The sequence below is a fragment of the Echinops telfairi genome, unplaced genomic scaffold, assembly GCF_000313985.2.
Source record: "Echinops telfairi isolate 266 unplaced genomic scaffold, ASM31398v2 ScPeMD7_7469;HRSCAF=8507_0, whole genome shotgun sequence".
NCBI lineage: Eukaryota > Metazoa > Chordata > Mammalia > Afrosoricida > Tenrecidae > Echinops > Echinops telfairi.
Window position 1 is genome coordinate 36,074,652 of NW_022111372.1, and position 23,610 is coordinate 36,098,261.

Sequence of the window (23,610 nt, forward strand, 5' to 3'; positions counted from 1 at the left end):
GGATGGTCGGTTATGTTTGCCATGGGTGGGTCATCCCTGGGAACATTTCACAATAAAAGAGGATTTGAAAATTCCGTTTTAAGCAGTGGGCTGCAAGATCCCTTTCCTCCCTGCTGCCCTGCAAGGCTATGTATGATAGAAACCTCATTGGTTAAATTGAGCCCTGCAAGCTCTAAGCCTGAGAGGGACTTACCCGTGCGCCACCCTTCATCTTCCCCTCCATGTAAGGGGGTCAGGGTCACGGCAGCAGCAGTGGGGCCTCCTGGCCTGGCCAGATGGGCTTCTTTAGGCCCCATGAGCTCAGTGCCGGGGAACAGTCAGGCTTGGAGAAGGAGCAGGGGCTAGGGCCCAGGAGGGAGCAGCTTCAGCACTTAGGGAGAGACTGATGGGTCTATTTTCCAAGCTAGAGCACCTCCCGCCTCTGGGGAGAGGAGCTCTGTGGGGGAGAGCTGTTGGCAGATCATTATTTAACTCTGTAAAGCTGAGCTGTGGGCAGCCCAGTGAGGTGCGGCTGATAGCAGAATAGCCAAGTGTTGGGACCTAGCAGTGTGGCCAGCGTGGCAGGCGGCTGCCCACCATGCCAGGGTGCAGGGACCTGTGTCTCTGTGTAGCCGTGTTTAGTAGGCTTGACTGTGGCCCCAGAGAGGGCAGCCTTTCAGAGGTGACTGCTGCCCCCTGAAGAGGTGGGCTGGCAGGTGATGGGGGCGACGCTGGCTCCTGCCTGCGTGACAGCCACGCTCCGCCCTGAGCCTGGAAAGATATGCTGTTCCCTCCTCCTCCACAGCCCTCAGGACCCCTACCCTCTCTCCCCAGGAATGCTTCTCCCATGTCAGGTCCCCAGAGGGGCACCTGAACCCCTTAACGGGCATCTCCCTGACCACGGATGCCCTCCTTCCTGCCCTTGCTCCTAGTGATGCAACCGTTCTCCTGAGCCTCTTGGGGCACTGAGCCTGTCGGAAAGACCACGCCCATCAGTGGGAGTGGGAACGAGAGTGCCCACCCAGGGTGGCCAAGGTGGGCCTGGAGGAGACATGTTACAGAGTGACAAACCTGCAGATGGGGGCACTGGGACTGGGGTGGTGAGTCACCTTCTCAAGCTTTCTGGGCACTCAGTTCCCTCTCCCCAAGGAGTGCACCGAGAAAGGGCTCCCCCTCACCTTTGTCCTGTCGCACAGGCTTGTGTCTATACCCAGCTGTAGTGGCTGGCGTTTCTCCAGCACCTCCCTCACCGAGCACTGTGCTCACACCATGCCCACAGCCTGCCTGTGATCAGCCCCACCATTCCCAGGCATGGGCGATGAGTGAGGCCTGGCAGCTTCATTTGCAGTGAGGAGACTGAGGTGGGTGCTACCCTCCTGAGGTTCACACAGCCCCTTTCCACCCACCCGTGGCCTCTCTGACAAGTGTCTCCACCCACCGGCCTAGTTGCTGGTCTATGGGTAGCCTGATGGGCTGGTGACTTCTTCTGCCCAATATGAGTATCTAGCCTGCCAGATACTTGCATGCACGCCAGGTAAGCAGCATCTGGTGATGCTCCCACGCCCGCTGACTCCATTCTCCCCCATAAGGACCACACCTAGTATTCTGTCCAGACAGCGACATCTTCAGGGGAGCAGAGAACTTCATAAACTCAGCAAGCTCCCTGCTGTCAGGTGGATTCCAACCAATGAGCAGCCCAGACAGCAGAGTGGGACTGCCCCTGCGAGTGTCCAAGGCTGTAACTCTTTATGGGTACACAGAGCCTCATCTCTCTACTTCTGAGTGGCTAGTGGTCTTGAACAGCTGACCTTGTGGTTAGCAGCCTAACTCCTAAGCCACTACAACACCAAGGCTCCTTGACAGCCTCCTCACTGCCATCAAGTTGATGCGGGCTCATAGAAACCCAGGGGGACAGGATAGAATTGCCCCTGCGAGTTTCTGAGCCTGTTACTCTTTACAGGAGAAGACAGACTGTCTTTCTCCCTCCGGGAGGCTGCTGCCTTCAAACTGCTGACTTTGCAGTTAAGCAGCCTAAGCATAACCTCTGTGTCCCCAGGGCTGCTCCTGACAGCCTCATAGAACCCTTAAACCATAGGTCCTTTGTGTTAAGCCAGAGCCTGGGAGACTCCTTTGCACCCAGTTCCATCCGCACCTCCCAGGTGCCCCGGCTCTCCCTTCCTCATCTTCAGCTCGTGTGCCGGGCTCGTGCAGTGTGCACACTGTTGTGTCTGGTCCTCTGCTTTCTACCGTGCTTGTGAGATTCGCCCTCACGGCATCGTCGACAGCTGTGATGACTTCCCCTTCCGTAGCTGGGCGGTGTCCAGTTGTGCGAACAGATGTCTCTGTTCTTCTGTTAGGGACAGACGGTCTGAGACCAGGGATGGTCAGCTCAGGACTCTGATGAACAAAGCTGATGTGCAGGCATTGGTCCCATGGCGTCCACACTCACTGCCGCCACATTGATCCCGGCCCTCTGTGACCCTATGGGATGGAGTAAGACGGCACCTCTGGGTCGCCGTGGCTGCAGATCTTTGTGGGTGGAGAAAGCCTCATCTTTCTCTCTCAGAGGGGCTGGTGGGTTCAAACTGCTCACCCTGCGGCTTTGAAGTCCATCGAGCCACCACGCTCCCATCCCCTACCAGGGCTCCTACGTATGTCAGTGCTGCCTTTGTGGTGTCTGTGCCCTGGTGGGCTAAACGGTGATTTCACCAACAGCCTTTTGTAGCTGGGTCCCAGGGACTTTCCTCCTCCAGCGCAGTGACTCTCGGAAGGCTGGTCAGAGGACGGGGCGGCTGGTTTTGCTCTGCCTCTCCCTCAGAGTCTCACTTGGGCTCACGTTTTCTCTCCTTGCTCCCCTGCCGTCTCCATGGACACCCTAGGGTGAGCTCCACAAGGACTGTGCTGCTGTGACAGAGGGTGAGGCCCAGCTCAACAGCCCAGGCAAACCAGCTGGCTACCGAGGTGCCCAGCAACCACTGGACAATGGGACCGACTGCGGCTGGGCGCCATTCGGTGAGTTCCCGTGAGCCACCTGGTGTTGGGTCAGCCTTGAGCCAGGTGAGCAGGGCACTCGCTCATCTTAGCAGCCTCTGCCCCATCATGACGTGTAGTGTGTTTCCCGTGATGACTCCCCATCACATCAGATATCCATCAGTACTGCGATTCAGACAGTGGGCAGCCGGGTGCAGTGAGTGGCCTTGCCACCTGTAACAAAATCCTCTGAGAGGGTAGTTTGCCATGGACAATTCGCATTTTCTCCCAGTCAGGTTTGGAAGTTCAGACTCGGAGCACAGATCTGTGGGCAGAAAGTGGGGTGAGAACTGAGGGCCGCAGAGCAGGGTGTGGAAGCAAATGAACCCCGGGCCGATAGCATCTCCATCGTGCCTGCTTGGTGATTACTTGACATTGTGGTGACTTGATTATCCAGAATGTCTAGCCATGGAGCTTCATGGATGCCCTGTTGCCCTGTTTGGGTTTCCCCACGGTGCTCTGCACCCACTCCCTGTCCCGGCCAGGCTCAGGAGCGGATGCCTGTGTTTGATCCAGAACCAAAACTGCTGTCTAGGGAAGGCTGGATAAGGATGCACGTTTCCTGTTTCTTTTTAAATCCACGCAGACAAGGACAATTACCAGCAGCTGCTCGGGGCCTTGGACTACTCCTTCCTGTGCGCATATGCCGTCGGCATGTACCTAAGGTGGGTGCCTGCAGCTTCCCAAGGCCCTTGACGATGTCATCCATCCAATGTAGGAACTATTGTAGGTGAATGATGCCAGGAATCAGGGAGCCCTGGTGGCATAGTGAGTGGGTTACTCATTGGACTGCTCATCTCAAGGTCAGCAGTTCGAAACCACCAGCTGCTCCTAGGGAGAAAGATGAGGCATCTACTCCATGAAGAGTTACAGCCTTGGAAACGCACAGGGGCAGTTCCACTCCGCCCCCTAGAGGCGCTATGAGTTGGAATCAGCTCGGTGGCAGTGAGTTGGGGTTTGGGTGCTTCGACTCCTGCTTAGCCACGCTGAGTCTCACTTAGCCTGTGGTGGGTGGAAGAGGTCAGAGGCATTGCTTGTCCATGAATGACACACAGGACATCCTGTCATCACAGAAATGATCCCACCCGGAGTGTCAATATGCCAAGGTTGAGAAATGATGACTAAAGTAAATAAAGTTATTTTATTGTTGCTTTTTATTGGCAAAGATCATTTTTCCTGCAGTTTGTCCATGGCCGTAAAAACAAACTGCTGTCTAATGTGAAACTTTATCAATAGACACATGACCAGAACAAGAGCACAGGTACAGCTAGGAACCCTGGTGACCTCGTGGGTTAAGCACTGGGCTGCTAACCCAAACGTCAGAGGTTCCAATCTACCAGCTACCCTTTGGGAGAAAGGTGAGGCTGTCAACTCCCATAAAGATTTACAGCTTTGGAGCCCTGTGGGCAGTTCTGCTCTGCCCGGTACAGTCCCTGTGAGTCAGAATCAACTCCATGACAGTGGGGGTTTCTCTTAGGGGTAGCATTATTTCGTTTGGTAAATTCAGAAGGAAAAGTTCTGTGGATGCCTTAGCTGGAAGCCCAGAATGTTGGAGAGAATTCCAGAAGTGTTGCTCCTGGCCATGTGGGGATCCCGGTACAGCATGCTTTGTCTTGATCTGGGTCCTAGAATTAACAAGAAGGACAGAAGGAGATGCCCACAGAGTTTTAAGTGACTCCAAAATGCTAGGAAATGTTTTAGGAATGTTGATGGCAACATATGTACAACTGTGGTTAATACAATCGAATGATGGATTGTTAAATATTTGTAAGAGCCCCCCCCAATAAAATGATTAATTAACATAATTATTTGATTAAATTTTAAAAGCCCGTGAACTGTATGCTCCACTAGGAAACTAGAGACTTCCCACCCTTCCCTGCTCCACCATCACCATGTGACTGAGTCCTTACTGTGCACCGGGCACTGTGGTGCTGTGGCCATGCTTGGACTGCTAGCCATAATCAGGTCAGCAGTCCAGGACTCTCTCTGCCCATAACAAGTGACAGTCTCAGAAGCCAACGGGGCAGTTCTACCCTGTCCTGCAGGGTCACTTATGAGTTGGCATCGACTGGATGTCAGTGAATCCTGAGTTTCTCATTTGTTCCCCAAATAACGTTATGAGGCAAAACTCTCAAGGGGTTCACTTGAGTCATGTTGTTGAGAAAAACCTTAGAGAGTCTTCTACCCCTGGGTTTCAACCCCTACCCTGAAGAGACACTCCTGTGTCTGAAACAGAAGTGGTTGTGGCCAAGACGGTGGTATTCGGCCCTCCGCCAAGCCGATCCTGAGAGGTGCTTCAGTGTAGATGCCCCCAGGACTGCCCACCGGGGCAGGAGAATGTGCTCGAGGCCATTAGTCACCAGGGTGTTTGTCTGTTGGTTGGTGGTTGACGTTTGGAAAGACAGACCCTCGCAAGATGGTGTGTGTGGGACAGCAGGATCAACGAGCAGGCCGAGGTCTTGCTTCTCTGATTGGCAGCATCGTCAGTCAGTCATGTTTGAGTTTTATGATCTGGAAGCGAGTGACTCTCCCTGGAAACAGATCTCCTCAGGGTTAGCCACTTGCCAGGTGGTGGTGACTACGTGCTCAGTGGGCAAACAGTGGTAGCTTGAGTCTTCCTGGACACGCTTACGCTCATGAGCTTTCAGGGCCCCAAGGGCAGCCTGCAAGCTTCCTGAGGCTGCGGCAGGTCATCAACGTGGAAGGGGGGCTTTCTCACGCTTGTCTTCCCTTCTCTCCGTCCCAGTGGCATCATAGGGGAGCGCCTGCCAATCAGGTATTACCTGACCTTCGGGATGCTCGCCAGTGGGGCCTTCACCGCCTTGTTCGGGTTGGGCTATTTCTACAACATTCACAGTTTGGGATTCTACGTGGTCACTCAGGTAAGGGTTTGGGGTCCATGGTTCACCAGGGGTGGGGTCCCATGATGAGTAGGAACAGGGCACTACTCACATGTAACCCCGCTTCTGCCAAGAGAAACTGGGGTGGGGACGGCCATGTCCTGTCGGAAGTGGGGGTCCATGCTGGCAGGCACAGTCCAGCATATGCCTATGACGTGTCCCCTAGCTTCAGGTGTTACTTCCCCAAGAAACCTGTTTGTCAGTGCTAGGCCTCTCGGGGAGACACACACACACACACACACACACACACACACGCACGCGGCCCCCACTGAACCACAAAGGGAGGTGAAGAAGAAGCCTTTATTCACCTTCTGTTTGGGTTGGGGTGAGTTTGAGATGCTCTCCCGTGTGGCAGGGGCAGGAGGGCTGTGGGCTTCAGGGAGGGTCGGGGGAAGGGATGACTGGAGCCCTTGGGTCAGTGGAGAGGGAAGGAGCTGGCCTCCTGACACACAGGGGGTGCAGGCCTGTGAGTATCTTCGGGGAGTGTCCTACACTTGAGAGCCACAGTCAAGAGACAAGCTTGTGGGACACACTGCCGCCCCATTTGCAGAAGCGCCTCTGCGGGTGACTTCCGATCCCAGTTTGTTCCCATCTCACCCCCTTTGCAGATCATCAATGGCCTGGTGCAGACCACCGGCTGGCCCAGCGTGGTCACCTGCCTCGGCAACTGGTTTGGGAAAGGAAGGTGAGAAAAAGCCCCCGCCCCCCCTGGTATTCCCACAGCAGTGACTGCGGCAGACAACTTGATTGTAGGATGTCCTTTGGGCCACTTTTAGGTCATTTTCTACATTTAGAATAAAATTCTTGGCTCTTGAATTCAGATGGTCCTTTGGCCTGGGAGGGAGGCAGTAGAGCCTCACCCTCAGCATTGTGGGAAGGGGAGGTCCATGCCGCTTACAGAGAGCTCCGTGGGGCAGAGCCCACCCTGGGAGCTCCCAAGAAGCAGAGTCTTGGCCCAGCCCCAGCCCTTTTAAAGCAGTCTGCGTTTGAACAAGACTCCCCGGGAATTCATGTGTTTGGGAAGACCTTACTGGGTCACCCAAGGAACTCACGTGTTTGGGAAATCCTTAACCGGGTCACCCAAGAAACTCACTTGTTTGGGAAGTCCTTAACCGGGTCACCCAAGAAACTCACTTGTTTGGGAAGTCCTTAACCGGGTCACCCAAGGAACTCACGTGTTTGGGAAGTCCTTAACCGGGTCACCCAAGGAACTCACGTGTTTGGGAAGTCCTTAACCCGGTCACCCAAGGAACTCACGTGTTTGGGAAGTCCTTAACCAGGTCACCCAGGGAACTTGTGTTTGGGAAGACCTTAACCAGGTCACCCAGGGAACTCGTGTTTGGGAAGACCTTACTGGGTCACCCAGCACATACATGGCAGAGCTGGGACTCTGCATCTAGTCACTGGATAGCCAGCCTGTGTTCAGTCATAAATGTGTGAACAAGTGGACAGAGCTCGCTCCAGCCATCAGGCCAAAGGTTGAGTAATGGGCAGGGTGGTAGACAGGTGAGGGAACAAACCCATGGAATCTGATTTAGGTAGTCCACCCACTGCCGTGTTCTCAGGAACTTGTGCTAATAGGACATTTAGGACGAGGCCTTCTTTTGAATGAAGCAGTTGTTGCTTGGCACCAAGGAGGCCCAGTGGCGCTGTGGGTTAGGTCTTGAGCAGCCAACCACAACCAGCTGTAGTTAGCCTGGGCAGACTAGAGAAAGAAATCCATAGACACTCATGTGTATAAGAAAGCGCTTTATATACAAGAGCAGTTGAATATTGAAAAACCATCCTAGCCCAGTCCAGACTGAGTCCCGAAGTTCAATATTAGCCCATATGTCTGATACCAATCTATGAAGTCCTCTTCAGACTCACGAAACACATGCAATGACCCCAAATGCAGGGAGATCACAGGCCAGTGGGTGGGAAGTCTTGTGGATCCAGTGACGTTGTAAGCATCTCAGTGCTGGCAGTGGTCTCCATGTGGCTTCTCCAGCTCCAGAGGTCTGGCTCCATCAGCCTCTCGCCATGTGTCTTCTCTGCAGGGAATGAGCAGCGAGAGATAGTCTCCCATCGCCAATGAGGAATACAGGAATTCCCAGAATCTTCAGAAGGCCATGCCCACACAGAGGCCTCATTGGCTATATCCTGATTGACAGGATAGACTCCCCCTACACTCTTAATCCTCAAATTGACACCACATTATGTACCTACCACATTAGCCTTGTTGCTTTTGTTTATTTGTTTGTTTCATTGTAGAATAAGACTGAGTTCTGAGAGGGAAATGAGAATGTGTGACTATAAATCCCAAGGCAAAATAAAAAGCCCTCCTCTTGTAAGTCCCCATGGTCCTGCATCCCATCCCGTATTTGCCTGTGCCCGCACTGACCTCCCTGGGCAGTCACCACGTGCCTCAGGGCACTGACTCGCCCCAGTTTCTCCATGACATCGCCATCCTGTTTTCTGGTGTGTTGCAGGCGAGGTCTGATTATGGGCGTCTGGAATTCCCACACCTCCGTGGGCAACATTTTGGGGTCCTTGATTGCTGGCTACTGGGTGTCCACCTGTTGGGGCCTGTCCTTCATCGTACCTGGGGCTATTGTGGCGGCCATGGGGATAGTGTGCTTTCTCTTCCTCATCGAACGTAAGTACACGCGAGTGGCCTGGAAGAGACCGGTCGGAAGATGCAGTTAGCGTCTGCCCCGGGAGGGCTGTGGGGACTGGCTTGTCTTGGGTGGGTGGCCGTGTCAAGCTCTGCTTGCCTGTGGTTGGTTACTGGGCCTCTACTCTCGACACAGAGACGATTCTCACCCCCCACCCCCACCCCAGCTTTATTAGCGTGTCATTCACATACCGTACAGCTCTGGTTCAGTCACGTCAAGAAAAGCTGCACCCTCGTCGTCACAATTCGTTTCTTATATGTTCTTTGTGCTTGTACTCAGTGTTATTAGCTCCCCATTTCCCCCAGCCATGCCCTGGCACCCCTAAGGAACCATGCATCCAGTTCCTGTCTCTGTAGATTTGCCTCTCCCGCATTCCGTCTACAGAAAACATTCAGACCAAACCAATGAAGTTAACAAGAACAACAAAGTAAAACAGATAGAAAGCTCCATGGAAAAGCGAGCAGAAGATATTGAAAACGAGAACACATTTCAGCGGATCCTAAGGGAGATCAAATGATAGGGTGCTGAGTTTTAACCTCGCCGCCCCTGCCACAGTCCACCTTCCCGCGCGCTCTGCATAGCAGCGAGGCTGTGTGCATGCCTGGTCCAGACTCACGGGCTTCTTTGTTCAGGGATAGCCACTACTCAGCAGTCTCCTTGGAGGCAGTGCTGACGCTCGGTGACCCTGCGTGGTGGCTGGAGCAGAGCTGCTCCTTAGCATTTTCAAGGTTGCGACCTTCAGGACGCAAATCACCAGGCCTTTCCCCCAAGGTGAGAATCTAGAGGGTTCACACAGCCCATCTTTTGATTAGAGCCTACACTTAGCCATTTAGGCTCCCTAAGCATCCCTTGTTTAGGTCCAGCCCATCACTGGGGAGTCATTTCTGATAGATGGCACCCCCTGCCCTGTGGAAGAGAACTGCCCCGTCGGGGTTCATGGCTGCAGGCTCCGTGAAAGCCAGCCACCAGGCCTTTCTGCTGTGGATCTGATGGGTGGCTTTCAACAAGCAACCTATAGGCGAGTAGCCAATCACAAACCACTGGCCGCCCAAAGGGACCAAAAAAGAGGCATTGAGTCCATGCTGACACATAGCGACCCTATAGGACAGAGTAGAACTGCCCCCGTGAGCTTCTGAGACTGTCACGCTTCATGGGAGCATAGAAAGCCCCACTTTCTTCCCTGGAGCGGCTGATGGTTTTGAGCTACCCAGCTTGTGGTTAGCCGCCCAATGCATAGCCCACGACGGCTTTCCCAAGCCCCAAGTTCAATCTCCTGAATTCCGCAGTAACAGATGTCAAGATTTCCTCTGCACTGCCCCCCGTCCACAGCTCTCTGCCTCCGCTCTGTCCTCCGGGTCAGGACGGCATGGGTTTCCTCTTGTTTGGGAGGCCTAGCTCCACTCCACCGGGGGCTGCGTCTGCTCTACAGTCTTGCTGCCCCAAGCTGAAGAGCCTGTGGCCAGTTTGTGTGCTCTCTGGCTAACATGGTAAAAGCAGACCATGACTGAAGCCAGACCTTCCGTCCTAACTAGGTCCTGAGTGTTCTTCCAGAGGATAAAAGTCCTTGTCCCATCCCAGGCTTCATACCTGGTCTCTTAACTTCACGGTCTGTGGAAGTAATATTTAGAAGTGGAAAGCCGGGAGCAGCTGCTGCTTTGGCCGCGATACGTCAGGGTGTGAATTCCACCCTCGCAGGCTGATGCGTGCTTTGATTTAGCATCGAGTTCCATCTCATTACCTGGTACTAGACAGCGCCCTGCCACTGTTCTCAGGGGGGCATTCCACAGTCAAAGGCTCTGGCCTTCATGTTAGCGTCACCTTTGACTTCTGCACTGCCAAGCGCCTCGTCCAAGAGATAAGCACTTTATTCTGTTCTATTTAACTTCCTGCTTCTGTTTTTCCTTCTGCTGGAGTTAACTTGTTCTTGTTACAGTAAACCCCATACAGCTCTGAGGCTATGGGGCTCCCGGGCCAGTCTTTGCTGTGTGTGAGGGGGAAAGTAGGTGGTCAGGTGTGGGGTTGCAGACCACCGCTGTGGATGGAACCACAGGGGCCTCCCAGGTGTTTTCTCAAGAGGCTGAGCAAACTTCTGGCCAAGTGGTCAAGCAGGCGGCTCACGGGCCAGGTGGGAGGTGTGTGGCTACCTGACCAGCCTGCCATACAAAGGCATTTCAGTCCAATAGGGTGTCCCCACATTCAGGGAGAGTGTTTCGTTCATGTCTGTCACCTAGCCCCAGGAGTCCTATCTGCCCTGCCATCCTTAGAGATTGTGCCCTGGGCTTTAGTGCCCTGTCAGAGGCCCTGTGTGCACACTGCCCATGTGTAGACAGGCCGGCTCCTGTCTAATCGCTTCCTCGGCTGGAACAGGCTTGGCTCTGGAAAGAGGGGTGTGATGGAGAACAGATGGTGGACTTGTTTGCTGGTAGGGGTCTTTGGGGCCCAGCGTGCGTTCAGCTGAGGTATCCTGGGGGCATGGTCCCTGTTCGGTGCAGGGTGTTGGGCAGGGGCAGTGAAGCTCCTGTTTGCTCTTCAGACCCAAGTGAGAGATGCCTTCCTGGGACCCCCCAATGTGGTACCTTGAGTGGGGGGAGGGGCAATGCTGAGGGGGTCACACAGCACCAGACTCCATGACCTGCCTGCCTGCTGCCCCGCCCGCGTGCTTCCTCCATCACGGGGAGGGCTGATGCCCCCTTGCTCTTGTGGCCTGGAGTGCTGATGTTTTCCCCCCAGCCCGCTCTGAAGAAGCCCCAGTGGGTGCGTTGGGCTGCTTCCCCAAGGTGGGAAGTTCAAACCCACTAGCTGCTTCTTAGGAGAAAGATGAAGACATCAGCTCTCATAAGGACATACAGTCTCTGAAACCGGGCACGACAGGGTTGCTGTGAGTCAGGATCGACTCCATTGAGGACAGTGGGGTTTGGGGCCCACTTTGGGACAGAAATGAAATAGCTCGGTTTCTCGCAGCAAGCCAGGCCTTCCGTAAAGCCAAGAGGGCCATGTGTCTGAGGGGTTTGGGACAGCATTTCTAGAAGTGATTGGAGCTCTGAGACCCCTTCTTGGCTCTAGTGGTACAGGCAGCAAGCTGGTGCCTGTGATCAAGGGTAAGGGTCACTGGGAACCGAAGGCCAGCCCACCGGTGTGAGGGAAACCCGCCCCTCCTCTGTGCTCATCACGTCTGCAGTCTGGTGGGTTTCCCGGCACAGTGTGCCCCTTCAGCCATTATGTGTCAGGGTCTTGTATAAGATCCTCAGGTTGGTGTATCTTTCCTGTTCTTCCAAGTAGCACCAAAACTTCCTCTGTCAGTGTTCCTCTGGGGCGCAGTGAGTCCCGTAACATGGCCCTTCCAGTCAGAATCTTTCGGATTCCCACCACATTGTTGCGTGGATTTATGCAAATAAGGTGTCTGTGGTGCAAAAAGGGGATTAGACCACCTACTAAAAATGCAAACAAGGTGCACAGAGCTCCTGTAGGGATTGTTGTCAAGTGCCGTCCAGTCCGCTCCTACTTAAAGTGGCCCTGCGTACCCGCAGTCAGAGCTGCGTTCTTGGTCCAGCGCCATCCTCACCGTGGTCAGAGTTTGAGCCCCATGTCAGCAGCCCCTGTGTCCACCCACTGTGTCCTTGAGGGTTTTCTCCTCTTTCTCAGACCTTCTCCTTGAGCAGGCATGATAGGCTTCTCCAGAGACGGGACCCTCCTGATAACCTCTCCAAAGTGTCAGCCATGTCTTGCCATCCTCTCTTCTAATGAGCCTTCTGCCGATACTTCTGCCAAAACAGATTTGGGTTTGGTTTGTTTGGCTTTTCAGAGGGGAGTGGTCTCTGGTGTGTTTCCACTCTTTGCCAGCACCCTAATTCACCTGCCCCGGTTCTTCAGTCTCCCTCATTCCTCGTCCAGCCTTTGTAGGCGTATGGAAAATGCCATAACTTGGGGCGGCCGCCGCAGTCCTCAAAGTAACATCTTCGCCTTCCAGAACGCCAAAGGAGGCCTTTGCAGCAGCTGTCCCCAGTGCAAGGCATGATCTGATGTCCCGACTGCCGCTTCCCTGTGATTGTGCATTCAAGTAAAATGGAAGCCTCGACAAGTCCCATCTTCCCTCGCGTCCCGGCGCTGTCAGTTGGCCTCGTTCTGAGGGTTTGGGTTGTCTTTGTCATGGTGTGATCCATCCTGCAGGCTGCAGCCAGGACCTTCATCAGCAAGTGCCCCAAGTCCTCTTCACTCTCAGCAAGCACGGTTGTGTCATCTGCACATCACGGGTTGTTAGTGAGTCTGCCTCCAATCCCCATGCTGCTGTGTGCTTTCCGTGTAGGTTAGCTTCTCGGATTATTTGCTTTGAGCATATGGATTAACTATGGAGGAAGGATACAACACTTCTCCTGGTTTTAAACCACGCAGTATCCCTTTGACCAACTGCTTCTTGAGCTATGCCTGGAATTTGTAGGAACACAATGAGGTGTTGTAGAATTCTCATTCTTTCCCATGTTACCCATCATGGGTTATGATCTGCACAATTGAATATTTTTGAAGAAAGGTAAAAATATTTCTAGTATTCCCTGCTTTCAGCCAAGAATCAGTTGATGTCAGCAATAATCTCTCTCGTTTTGTGTCTTCTGAATCTGGCTAGAATGTCTGGCAGATCCCTGCTCATGTTCTGCCGCAACCATTGTGAAATTATCTTTGGCACAATTTTATTTGCATATTACTGCTATTGTCCAAGAAGTCCCGCCTTCTCTTGGATCATCTTTGGCCACGTGCACAAATACAGATCTCTCCTAGTTGATGGGCCAGGTAACTTTCTTCCACATTTCTTGACATAGACGCATTAGTTTGCTATAGTTTGACATAGCATTGCATTAGTTTGCTAAAACATCTGAAATGGTATTCTGTCAATTCCTGGAGTCGCGCGCGCACGCGCGCATGCGCGCCCACGCATGTGTGTGTGTGTGTGTGTGTGTGTGTGGTTGTGCGCGTGCACGCGTGCTCTCACTTCCTGCATTGCAACTTGAACTTCCTTCAGTTCTCTTGGCTCTTGATAGTTTGCAACCTCCTCAAATGGGTAAATGTCAACCAGTTCTTTCGGGATAGTGCCTCTGTGCATTCATTGATTTGACATTTACAGTGCTGATTACATATTCTGCACGTGGAATCCTCTAGTATTGCAACTAAGGGTTGAATTTTTCTTCCCTTCAGTTCTTTCAGCTCGAGAAATGCCCGAGCCTGCCCTCCCTTTTGGTTCTCTGACGCCAGGTGTGCGCACACTGTGGTGATGTGCTTCCCTGTGTCTTCTTGGACCTCCTTTGGACTCTTGTGTTTAGCTCTCAGTCTTTCTGTCTTTCCATTTGCTTCAACTCTTCTTCATTGAAGAGCAAGTTTCAGAGTCTTTTTCCTGACATCCGTTTTTGTCTTTCTGTCCTTTGTGCTCTTCTTTAGTGGGTAATACATCACTTGCTTCCTTCGGGTATGATATCGTGATTTCATCCCACAACTTGCGTCAATGAGTCAATCTCTTCTTGAGATGTTCTCTGAGTTCCGGTGGGATTTATTCAAAGGCATCTTTTTTTCCCATTTTTTCTTGTGTACTGTTAATTGTCTGCTTCAGCTGGAGTAGGAGGAACTGATAATGCTCTGCTGGGCATTCAGCATCTAGCCTTATACTGATGACACTGAGCTTCTCCGTGTCTCTTTGCACAGATGCTCCGTATAGACTCGACTATAAGCCGACCCGAATATCAGCGGAGGCACCTAATTTTTTTTTTATGTTTTTATTTTTTAAACATTTTATTAGGGGCTCATACAACTGTTATCGCAATCCATACACACATCAATTGTGTAAAGCGCGTTTGGAGGCACCAAATTTTACCACAAAAACTGCATTAAAAAATGTGCTGAAAGATTCGGCTTATACACAAGTCTCTACATTAACTGATTTAATTCCTGTGTATCCCATCCGATTTAAAATGGCCCATGCCAGTGTCTAGCCCTTGTGTGTAGTCACTGGGTCAGGCCCAGTTGACTAGAGAAACAAAACCATGCAGGTGGGCTCTTCTCTCCCTCCCTCTTTGTTTCCCATCCCCTGCAGACTTGGGATGAGGTAAGTCCTGAAGGCAGCTATTTTCTTGGGCTCCTGGCCACTAACTTCCCTGGAGGAAGCTCCTCCCAGCTCCCTTCTCCTTCCCTGATTTGGACCAACAGGAGTCAGGCATCTCTGCCTTCTGAGAGCAGCTTCAGAAGGCAAACCCAGAGTGTCCCAGCTCAGCTTGTGTTAGATTCTGACAAGGTCTGAGCTCTGGAAAAACACAATATTGTGGGGACTGGGTTTACTGACACCCCCAGCCTCCACCCCTCACCCCTCCAGGGCCTGGAGAACTAGGAGTCAGGGAGGCGTGGTCTCTCCTTGGTGCCATGCCTGCAGGGACGCAAGTGCCCTGCAGCACCACCTGGGTTAGCTGGCACCTACCTGTGTCCCTGTAGTGGCCTGAGGACATGGTTTGCCCAGTGAACAAGCAGGCACAGCTGCAGTGGCTGGTTTTAAAGTTCAATTAGTTCACGTGGTGCTGTGGCAGGGCAGTGGGGTACACGCTGGGCTGCTGACCAAAAGGTCAGCGGATCACCCCACCTGCTGCTCTTGGTGTGGCAGTCAGCTTCCATAAAGATTTACAGCCTGGGAAACCTGTGGGGACAGTCCCCCCGCCCCCTGCCTGACTGCACGGCTGTGAGTTAGAATTGAGTGGGCTGTGTTCCAGTGCAGTTCAATTGCTTATCTCAGGTTGTAAAAAGACGGGATGCTGGGTCCTGGGAGGGACAACATCCAACCATGTTTGAAAAGCCTGCCCTCTGGATTCTGAAGAAGCCGCTGAAGCCTGTCTCCCAGGGTCTCGGGCCTCGCGGCTTCGGAGTCTAGGTATTGGCCACAGGCCACTGGTATGCTTAAAACCGAGGTCCAAGACCGCCTAGCCCCGTGTCTCCTTCATAGCCTGCACTTAGACCGAGCACCCTTTACCCTCTGCCCCCACAGTCATCTTGTCACGAGTGCGTTTTACTTCTAAAGAATCCCATAGCCTTAAAGAATGCATTAAAAGGCTACTCGAGGGGGTGGGGCGGGGGAAACACTTGAATAGATTGTGATGATGGATAGGCAACTCTTTGATAAAGTGACCTAACCATGGAAGTGGATGATAGGTGAATTTTATATCAAGAGAACTACTAAAAAAAATTAAGTTGACCGATGGCTACCATGGGTGAAGGAGGAAGAGTTTCTACTTAGAGGGTGTTGGGTTTAGGTGAGTGGTGGAATACTACGGACGAGATAGCAATCCTGGCTGCGTAACTGACTGAGTAGCCCTGAAATATACATAGAGAAGGGGTTGAACTGGAGAATGTTTTGTTGTGGATATTTTCCCGCAGGTAGAAAATAATAATAAAAGTACACTAGTGAGTACAAGAGAGAAGGAAATGTGCACAACTTGACTGGGGCAATTCTCCTTGATAGGACTGAACTGTTGAATTGTATGATATGTGAAACCAGTGTCAATAAAACTGTCCAAAAATAACATAAAAAACCAGTGGCGTATCAAGAGGCAAGATAAATGAAAATAAATGCAAGCAGTAAAAACAACAAGCAGCACTCCGATATGTTGGCCCCGTCTTTGTATTTCCTTCGGATCCTTGGCCTTCCTGTGTTTTGTGGGATCGGAAAGAAGTTCTGCTTCTTTCTCTCTCTAGGGTGCATTGCCACATACTTTCCAGAAGTCAAAGGGAGGCTTCATAATATTGTTGGGTTGGGGGTTTTGTTTTATTTTGGAGGGGGGCTTGGTTGGTGATCTGCTGTAACCCTGGGAAGCATTGTATGTTGGTGCACAAAGGTTAAGCCTTCCCTGGTGGCTGGCTGGCAGGGTGGGCACGGTTGGTGGGCAGCTCCTAGGTGTGGAGGCTGAGTTGTTTTCCAAGGCAGGGTTCACCTCCATTGCCCCCCAACCCCACCTCAAATGGACCTGCTTTGGACCCATTGCCTCTTTCCACAAATGCTTGCTGTTTTCATAGAAGTACCAAGTGCTCTCTTGTAATTTTAGCTGTAATTGTGTCGTGCTGGTAGACGTGTGAATCATGGGACTCACCAACATCTCTGTGTTCCTGTGTTTCAGATCCGAGGGACATCAAGTGCTCTTCCATGCTGCCGACGGTAAAGACCCGCTTCCTGTCCCATGCCATCCGCCAGAACAGTGTGTCCTTGCCACATGTTCTAGTGACTGCCCGTCACCACCTTGTCCTCCACGGGCAGTCCTGTGAGCCCCACCCTCGGCACACAGGCCATCTTAGCAAAGAGCTGATAAGGACAGCAGCACCAACCAGACCCAAGGCTGCTGCACACCCCACTGGGAGCAGGTGCTGAGGGAACCAGCGCCGGCCCGCTGGCCCACCTGCTGGGGGGTTGTGGGGACACCCGGGCCCAACCTTGGGCCTGTGGCAGTGAGTGGGGAAGAGCTCACGGTTAAGTAACTTTGAAGTCTTCATTTAATTTCATTTTAACTTATTGTGAATCGGGTGGAGGCTTAGAGAGCAGATCCGTTTCCCATTGTATGCACTGGGCCGCTGCTCTAGAGCCACACGGTCCCATGGCTTATCCGGTTCTCTCCCTCTGCCCCTCCCAACCCTCTGAACCTTGTCCTCGTGTGATGCCACCCTTCTGACCTCTAATGGCCGGTGTCTCTCAGGCCTGGTTCTGTTGTTTCCCTGTGGACCTGCCTGACAACTGAGCCAGGGAGCCCAGTGTATTTCCAGCCTAAGGCCATCGTTCATCTGTCTCAGGGGTTCCCGAAAGCTTGGTCTCTGTGGTGATGCTGAGTTTTATTCCCCCGTTGTCTCCCACTCTATCCAGGGCTTGCTAATGGGGTTTTTCCCAGATCAGTGGCGAGTGGTTGCTGCTCCCTTCTGCTTCTCCTGGCCTCCGGCCAGACTCCTTGCTTCTCTTCCGCTTTGATTGTCTTCACTCCCCTTTCCTCTGGGCAGAGGTCCACAGTCCTGCCTTAGCTGACCTCTCAGGAACATGTAGGACCTCCACCCCCCACCCGCACCCTGCCTGAAAACACACACGACTCAATGCCATGAGGTCGATGCCAGTGACCCCACTGGACAGGCGGCACTGCCCCTGTGAGTTCCTGAGGCTATCATTCCTGACAGGAGTAGAGTGCCCAAGTGACAGCTGGTAGGCTCCAAGTGCTGACCACTGTGCCCCCCTCCTGGGGGGCAACTCCTTGAGTTCCTGTGGGGCTGAGCTGCCCCGGGTGCTCTGGTCCAGGTGGCCTGGGAGAGAGAAGGACTGTGCTTTATCTTGTTCTCCTCGGACAACAGCAGGAGGGCTGAAACGGGACCACGGAGACGTTGTCCACGCACGTGGGGCTCCGGCTCAATGGCCCGTGTGTGCTTCCTGCGCAAGAACTGGGCCAGGAAGGAGCTCCCCTTCCTCACTTCCTTAAAGGACACCGTGGCCTCTGTTATTTCTAAAGCTCTGTCCATCTCCAAACAGCTTTTCATGTCACAGCCTCTAAGGAGGGTCATTGTGTACTGCCAAGGTGACGTCGCCCAGGCGTGTCAGAGAACAGCTCTTCAGATAGTTGTCAGTGGCGGATACTTTGCCAGGCGGTCACCAGCCTGTTCTTCCAAGGGAGTGCTGAATGGATTCAAACCACTGACGTTCTGGTTAGCAGCCCAGTGTGTTCCCCACCAGCCGCTCTGAGTGAGAAAGGCGAGGCTCTCTGCTCCTGTTCTCCTCTGTCCAGTAGGGTCACTGTGCCCTGGAATGAACTTGATGGCAGTGGAGTCTGATTCTTCGGGAAAAGGCCCCTGAGCTGGGAAGAAAGTGATGAGCTTATTGTTTCCTGTGAACAGTCTCTCCTCGTTTCCTTGGTAGCTGTCTGGGAGGCCGGGGTCACTGGTGCAGCGAGGTTAGGCTTCACTGCGGACTGCCGACTCCAGAGGTGGTCTCATTAAGCTGTCCTTTCCCAGCATCCCAGAGGCTGTGGGAACGGCACCGACAGGTGTAGGCTCCCGAAGCAAATCCTGCACAGCGACAAGCGCACGCCTCTGGTGAGTCACACCCGAGTTCCCCCCAGGACAGCCCGGCAGGGAAACCGCATGCCTGCCCTTCTCCAGGCCCTGCTGAGACTGCCGCTGGGTGGCCGACTGTTCCCCCGGCTGAGTGACAGATTAGTGCATGGGACTATCCACACAGACAGCCACGCCCGCGGCACCAACTCCTGCTTGGGTAAAGAGCAGGCAGTCTGGCTTTGAGCCACTAACCACACAGAACAAGGAAAGGGCCGATGGCTCGTGTCCTGGGCTGGGTGTCCCTTACAACCGCTGGCCATTACTACTGTGCAGTCAGAGTGGCTGTGTGTTCTCGGCTGAGCAGGGTCTTCTTGTGTCCATCTGCACGTCATGCACTGGCTAGCCTACTTCCTGTTGGGTGGTGGTGATGGTGTAGTCGGTTAGCCCATCCGCTCTCTACCGTGGCTGCACATTGGACTCACGTGGAACATTTCAAGCACTAGTGGTGCCTGGGGCCTGCCCTGGCTGTTCGGTCATTCATGTAGGGGTTTCTCCGTGACCCCTGGGAGGTGTTCATGGTCTGCCTGTGCTGAGAACTGTGGTCCAGTCTCCTGGCCTAGGCAGCATAGCCCGTGAGGGAAAACACACACCAGAGCATATCTGTCCTTAGCTCACAGTTGCGTGTGCTCCGGTAGCTTTGTGGAGTGGCCCTTGGAAAGTATTTCGCCTTTACATGGGGGGTGGATCACCTTCATTCTGAAATGTGACCGTGCTCCTCCAAAGACTAGCTGTCCCTACAGAGGCCCGAGTCTGGACAGTGGCTTCATGGGAGGTGTCACTCGTGGAGCCCAGGAACTGTCTGCTGTCCCCTGTCACCCAGGGCTCACCGAGATACCGAATGGCAGGACAATAGCACTCTCTCTTCGTTCCGTTTGACTGCATTTCGATCTATATTTCATGGATTCTAGTAAGATTTTAATTGTCATAGAGTGAATTTGGTGACCCTAAATGTGTCAGAGGATCAAGGTGTACTCCATTCGGTTTTCAGTGTTTGTTTAGGGTTTCGGGGGGCGGGGGAGTAGATCACCAGTTGTTTCTTTCAAGGTAGATCTGGGAGGATTTGAGCCTCTGATCTTTTGGCCAACAGCTGAGAGCATTTGCTACCTGTGCCACCTAGGGACTCCCGTAGTAAGATCCAGTGAGCCCTAATCTCGTGGGAAGTCAGAAATCCAGAAGACCCTCTCTCTGTTAGTCCTTGAGCGTCAGAGTCGGTTTGTGAAGAATGGGGTTACATCATCCACGTTCCGATCTGAAACCCCACCCCGAGACCAGGACCATGCCTCTCTCTGTCAGTGAGTGCAGCAAACTCGGCTCCTTAGGAAGGTCCAGCATGTTAGGATTCACAAGATGCTGAAGTTCCTTTATTCCCTCTTTAGTAAGGCCTCTGTTCATGTCTGCCAAATGAGGGCCCTCTTAAAGCAACACCCACAACACAAAACTTGCTGTCTGTTGTCCACTCAGTTCTGACTCACGGTGGCCCAAGACCAGGGAAAGAATTTCATAGTGGCCCTTCCATGACACCCGCATGTAATTCAGCCTTCCGGGGATAACCATGGTCAGCTTAGAATTGAGCTTCCCCATCCCTAGAAATAGATGTTCTAGTTGCCTCGATCAGTGCAGATGATTTAAACATCCATGGAGGTCCTGAGGAAAATGCCCTTTTAAATGGTGTCTTATTACAAGCTTCCAAACAAAGAGATAGTGGGAAAATCCATGATCTCCCATGATCTTTTCACTTCCTGTCTCCCCAAACCTTTGGACGCCCCTCATGCTTACATGCCAAGCCTTCTCCCGTGCCTCTGAAATTTCACTGTCTTTTCACAACCTCAGCCCCGCCCCGTTTGTGGCTCTTCTTTGACATGATTTCCCACAACGGGGGTGGGATATCCATTAATCAGGGATGTATTTTCCCCTTTCCAAAATGATGTTCACCCAGTAGGTCCCAGTGGAGGAAGGATTCTGCGAGTTTGGTTAGTATTCCTAAACATACGTGAGTGAGGACAACCTGGGGACTGAAGACGGAGAGCGAGTTTGTGCACCGAGACGGTTCTGCGAGTGCCGGCCTCACTCCACCCACGTGACCACTGTCGGCCTCCTCCTCCCTGTCTCTCCCCTGCAGGACACAGAGACCCAGTGCTTGCTGCTGTCTGATGGGAGGGGCTCCGTCCATCCCAACCACTTCATCATCCTGCAAGCCGAGGGCACCACTTCCACAGGCGCCATCAGCTTCACGGGGGCCTTGAGGATCCCAGTGAGTACAGGTATCTGGGAAGCAGGCTGCCAGGTGTCCTGTGCTGGACGTTCCATGGGGGGTGCAGGGGGGAGCAGGGATCTGGCCTCTGTGGATGCTCAGTCTTAGAAAAGGAACACAGCATGCTTAGCGGGACGCTGGCCAGGCCTGACAGGCCGCTCCTTTCTGGGGGATGGTGGCAGCAGCGCTGGTTTGCCTGCCTCGTGCTATGTTGACCGATTTTTAAAAATTAGTTACCACCATGTGGAGACTGAGACATTTTATAGATAAAGCTGGCTTCCTGTCAGAGCGTCTGTACCCTGGTGGCTGTCACCCCTGCTTCCTCAGTCCTCCCTGTTGCAGCTCCCTCCTCCCCGACCTGCCCCAGGCTTGAAAGAGGGCTTGCAGGTGAGGCTCTGGGGCGAGAAGCAGCATTGAGTTCTGCTCTGTGACCAGAGGTCAGCTGGGCTCTGGTCTGTGCACTTCTGATAGCTTATGCTGGCTGTCCAACTGACCGTGTGTCACGGCACAGAGAAGCCGCATGAAGGAGTGTGTGCAGAGCTGAGGGGCAGGGCCACTTGCAGTGTCTGCAGAGGGAAAGCCCTAGGCCTTGGTGTGCACACAGGGCAAAGCTCAGCAGTGTAGTTTCGCAGAGGGTCTGAGGAGCTGGGCAGAGGGTCTTTACACTATGGTCTTCCAGCACAGTGACCCACCGTAGACGCAGGAGGGCCTAGAGCCAAGAGCAGAAGCAGGGAGAGGGGTCAGGACTGATGTAGAGGAGCCTTCATAGCACTACAGAGGAGGTGTGCAGCTGCTCACCACGAGATTGGAGCTTCAAACCCCACCGAACCCTCCTGAGGAGCAAGATGAGGCTGTCTGCTCCCACACAGACATACAGTCTCCGAAACCCTAAGGAGCAGTTCTACTCTGTCCTCTAGGATCGCCAGGAGTCAGAATGGACTTTTGATCCCATTGGGTTTGGGCTTGGGGTACACAGTGCCGGAGCGACTAAGACCAGGTAGTTAATGAGAATGCTGCATGTCTGAATACATGGCTGAGTGCACACCCCGCTTGCCCTTTCTTCCAGGGGGTGATAGAGTTCTCTCTGTGCTTGCTGTTTGCCAAGCTGGTCAGCTACACGTTCCTATTCTGGCTTCCTCTCTACATCACGAGCGTGGGTGAGTGGCTGCCATTAGAGCGTGGGTCTGGAGCTCTGGACACGTGGCAGGGACATGGACCCCTCCCCCCTGCCGTTTCCTTGGTCGTGGAAAGGACAAGGGGTGCCTGGGGAGCTGAGAGGCCTACTTGGAATCGAACAGCATAATCAGTAGAAATATATAGACAAAGAGAGGCTGCAGGTATGAGACTTGCAGAGCTGTAATACTGGCCTTCGTGGGCTGAAGGGTATGCAGTGTCCATCCTGGCTCTGGCCTCCAGGTTCACTGAGTGTGGGGATCTGCCCTGGGCATTGCTTCTTGGAGATGAGCTCTGATTTGGAAGGCTGGAAGGGGTGGTGAGGGCCAGGGAGGGCCCTGAAGCCTCTGGTCCCTGGGAGCCAGGAACACCCACCGAGAAGAAGAACCAGGCTTTGGCAAGACAAGGAGAGGGACTTGGAAGGGTAGGTGGGCATGAAGAGCGCAGGTGCACATTGAAATCGAGGTGATCTGAGAGGTGGGAGTTGAGACATAGCACGAGGACTGTCCCCCAGGGCATGCATGGTCAGAGATGAGTCTGTAGGAGGAAGGGGTGGTGAGGTGCTGAGTTGAGAGTAACTGCCAGGCAGACAAACAGAAGGCTCCATGGACTCAGCTCAGGGAGGTTCTGCATCCCCACCCCACCCACACCCCAGCCCTAGTTCCAGCAAGAGAGCCTCCTGGGAGCTGCCCTCACTTGTCGCCCTGCTGGGTGCCTGCCCCCCTCTGCAAGTCCAGCCTGGGGGATTGCTTGAGGAAAGGCAGTTCCCAAGTGGCTCATCCAGAGCCCCAGGAGAGACGGGGCTCACGCCATCATTCCGAATGCACCCCACTTCTCCCTCCTGATCACTTGTCAGCTCCCACCAAGCGGGGTGGGGGGGGTCCTCCATTCCCCCACTGTGACACAGAGGAGTTCCAGCCCCCGTGGATGGTCTGCAGTGTGGGGAGCTCCCTCGGGCCGGGCCGCAGGCATTTGAGAGCTGTTGCCTAAGTATTTTCCCATCTGTTTTTGTGGGCCTTCGATCGCCATGGCTACCTTGGAGGGTCCGCAGCACCCAATGAGGGGGCTCTCGGAAGAAAGCCTTTCTGGGTGTCAGTGTTCAGGTTCCCCCTCCATGTCTGCACCCACAGCGGGTGGGCCGGTGTGAATGGGAGGTGACTCATAGTTCCCACTGGGGTTAAATCCCGTGTGTGAAGGAAATGATGTTCTATGTGGGTCCCCCGGCGGCCCTGTGGGAGGGCACCCTCACTGACCAGCCCCTGCTGCCCTCTCCTAGACCACCTTGATGCCCAGCATGCAGGGGAGCTCTCCACCCTGTTTGACGTGGGCGGCATCTTTGGTGAGTCCGTTCGCATTGGCTGTGCGCACGTTGCCAAGTGAGGGCCAGGGGCCCGGGCTCTGGATCAGGGGCCAGGACTCTGGATCAGGGGCCTGGGCTCTGGATCAGGGGCCCGGGCTCTGGATCAGGGGCCAGGGCTCTGGGTCAGGGGCCAGGACTCTGGGTCAGGGGCCCGGGCTCTGG

The 23,610-nt window shown here is 53.7% G+C and overlaps 1 protein-coding gene across 3 annotated transcripts in view; it reads left to right on the plus strand.

Moving 5' to 3' along the window:
* SLC37A1 (solute carrier family 37 member 1) overlaps positions 1-23,610 on the plus strand; it is a 57,340-nt gene that overhangs the window by 16,112 nt on the left and 17,618 nt on the right. Inside the window, exons 3-12 of one of the 3 annotated variants that reach the window (XM_004697311.2) lie at positions 2,859-2,991; positions 3,596-3,674; positions 5,756-5,891; positions 6,518-6,594; positions 8,381-8,547; positions 16,702-16,739; positions 18,563-18,643; positions 20,784-20,915; positions 21,982-22,072; positions 23,365-23,427. In XM_004697311.2, coding sequence (XP_004697368.2) covers positions 2,859-2,991; positions 3,596-3,674; positions 5,756-5,891; positions 6,518-6,594; positions 8,381-8,547; positions 16,702-16,739; positions 18,563-18,643; positions 20,784-20,915; positions 21,982-22,072; positions 23,365-23,427 — 997 coding nt within the window. The remainder of the gene's footprint in view (positions 1-2,858; positions 2,992-3,595; positions 3,675-5,755; positions 5,892-6,517; positions 6,595-8,380; positions 8,548-16,701; positions 16,740-18,562; positions 18,644-20,783; positions 20,916-21,981; positions 22,073-23,364; positions 23,428-23,610) is intronic. The other 2 variants (XM_045284634.1, XM_045284635.1) reach the window with 2 other exon arrangements.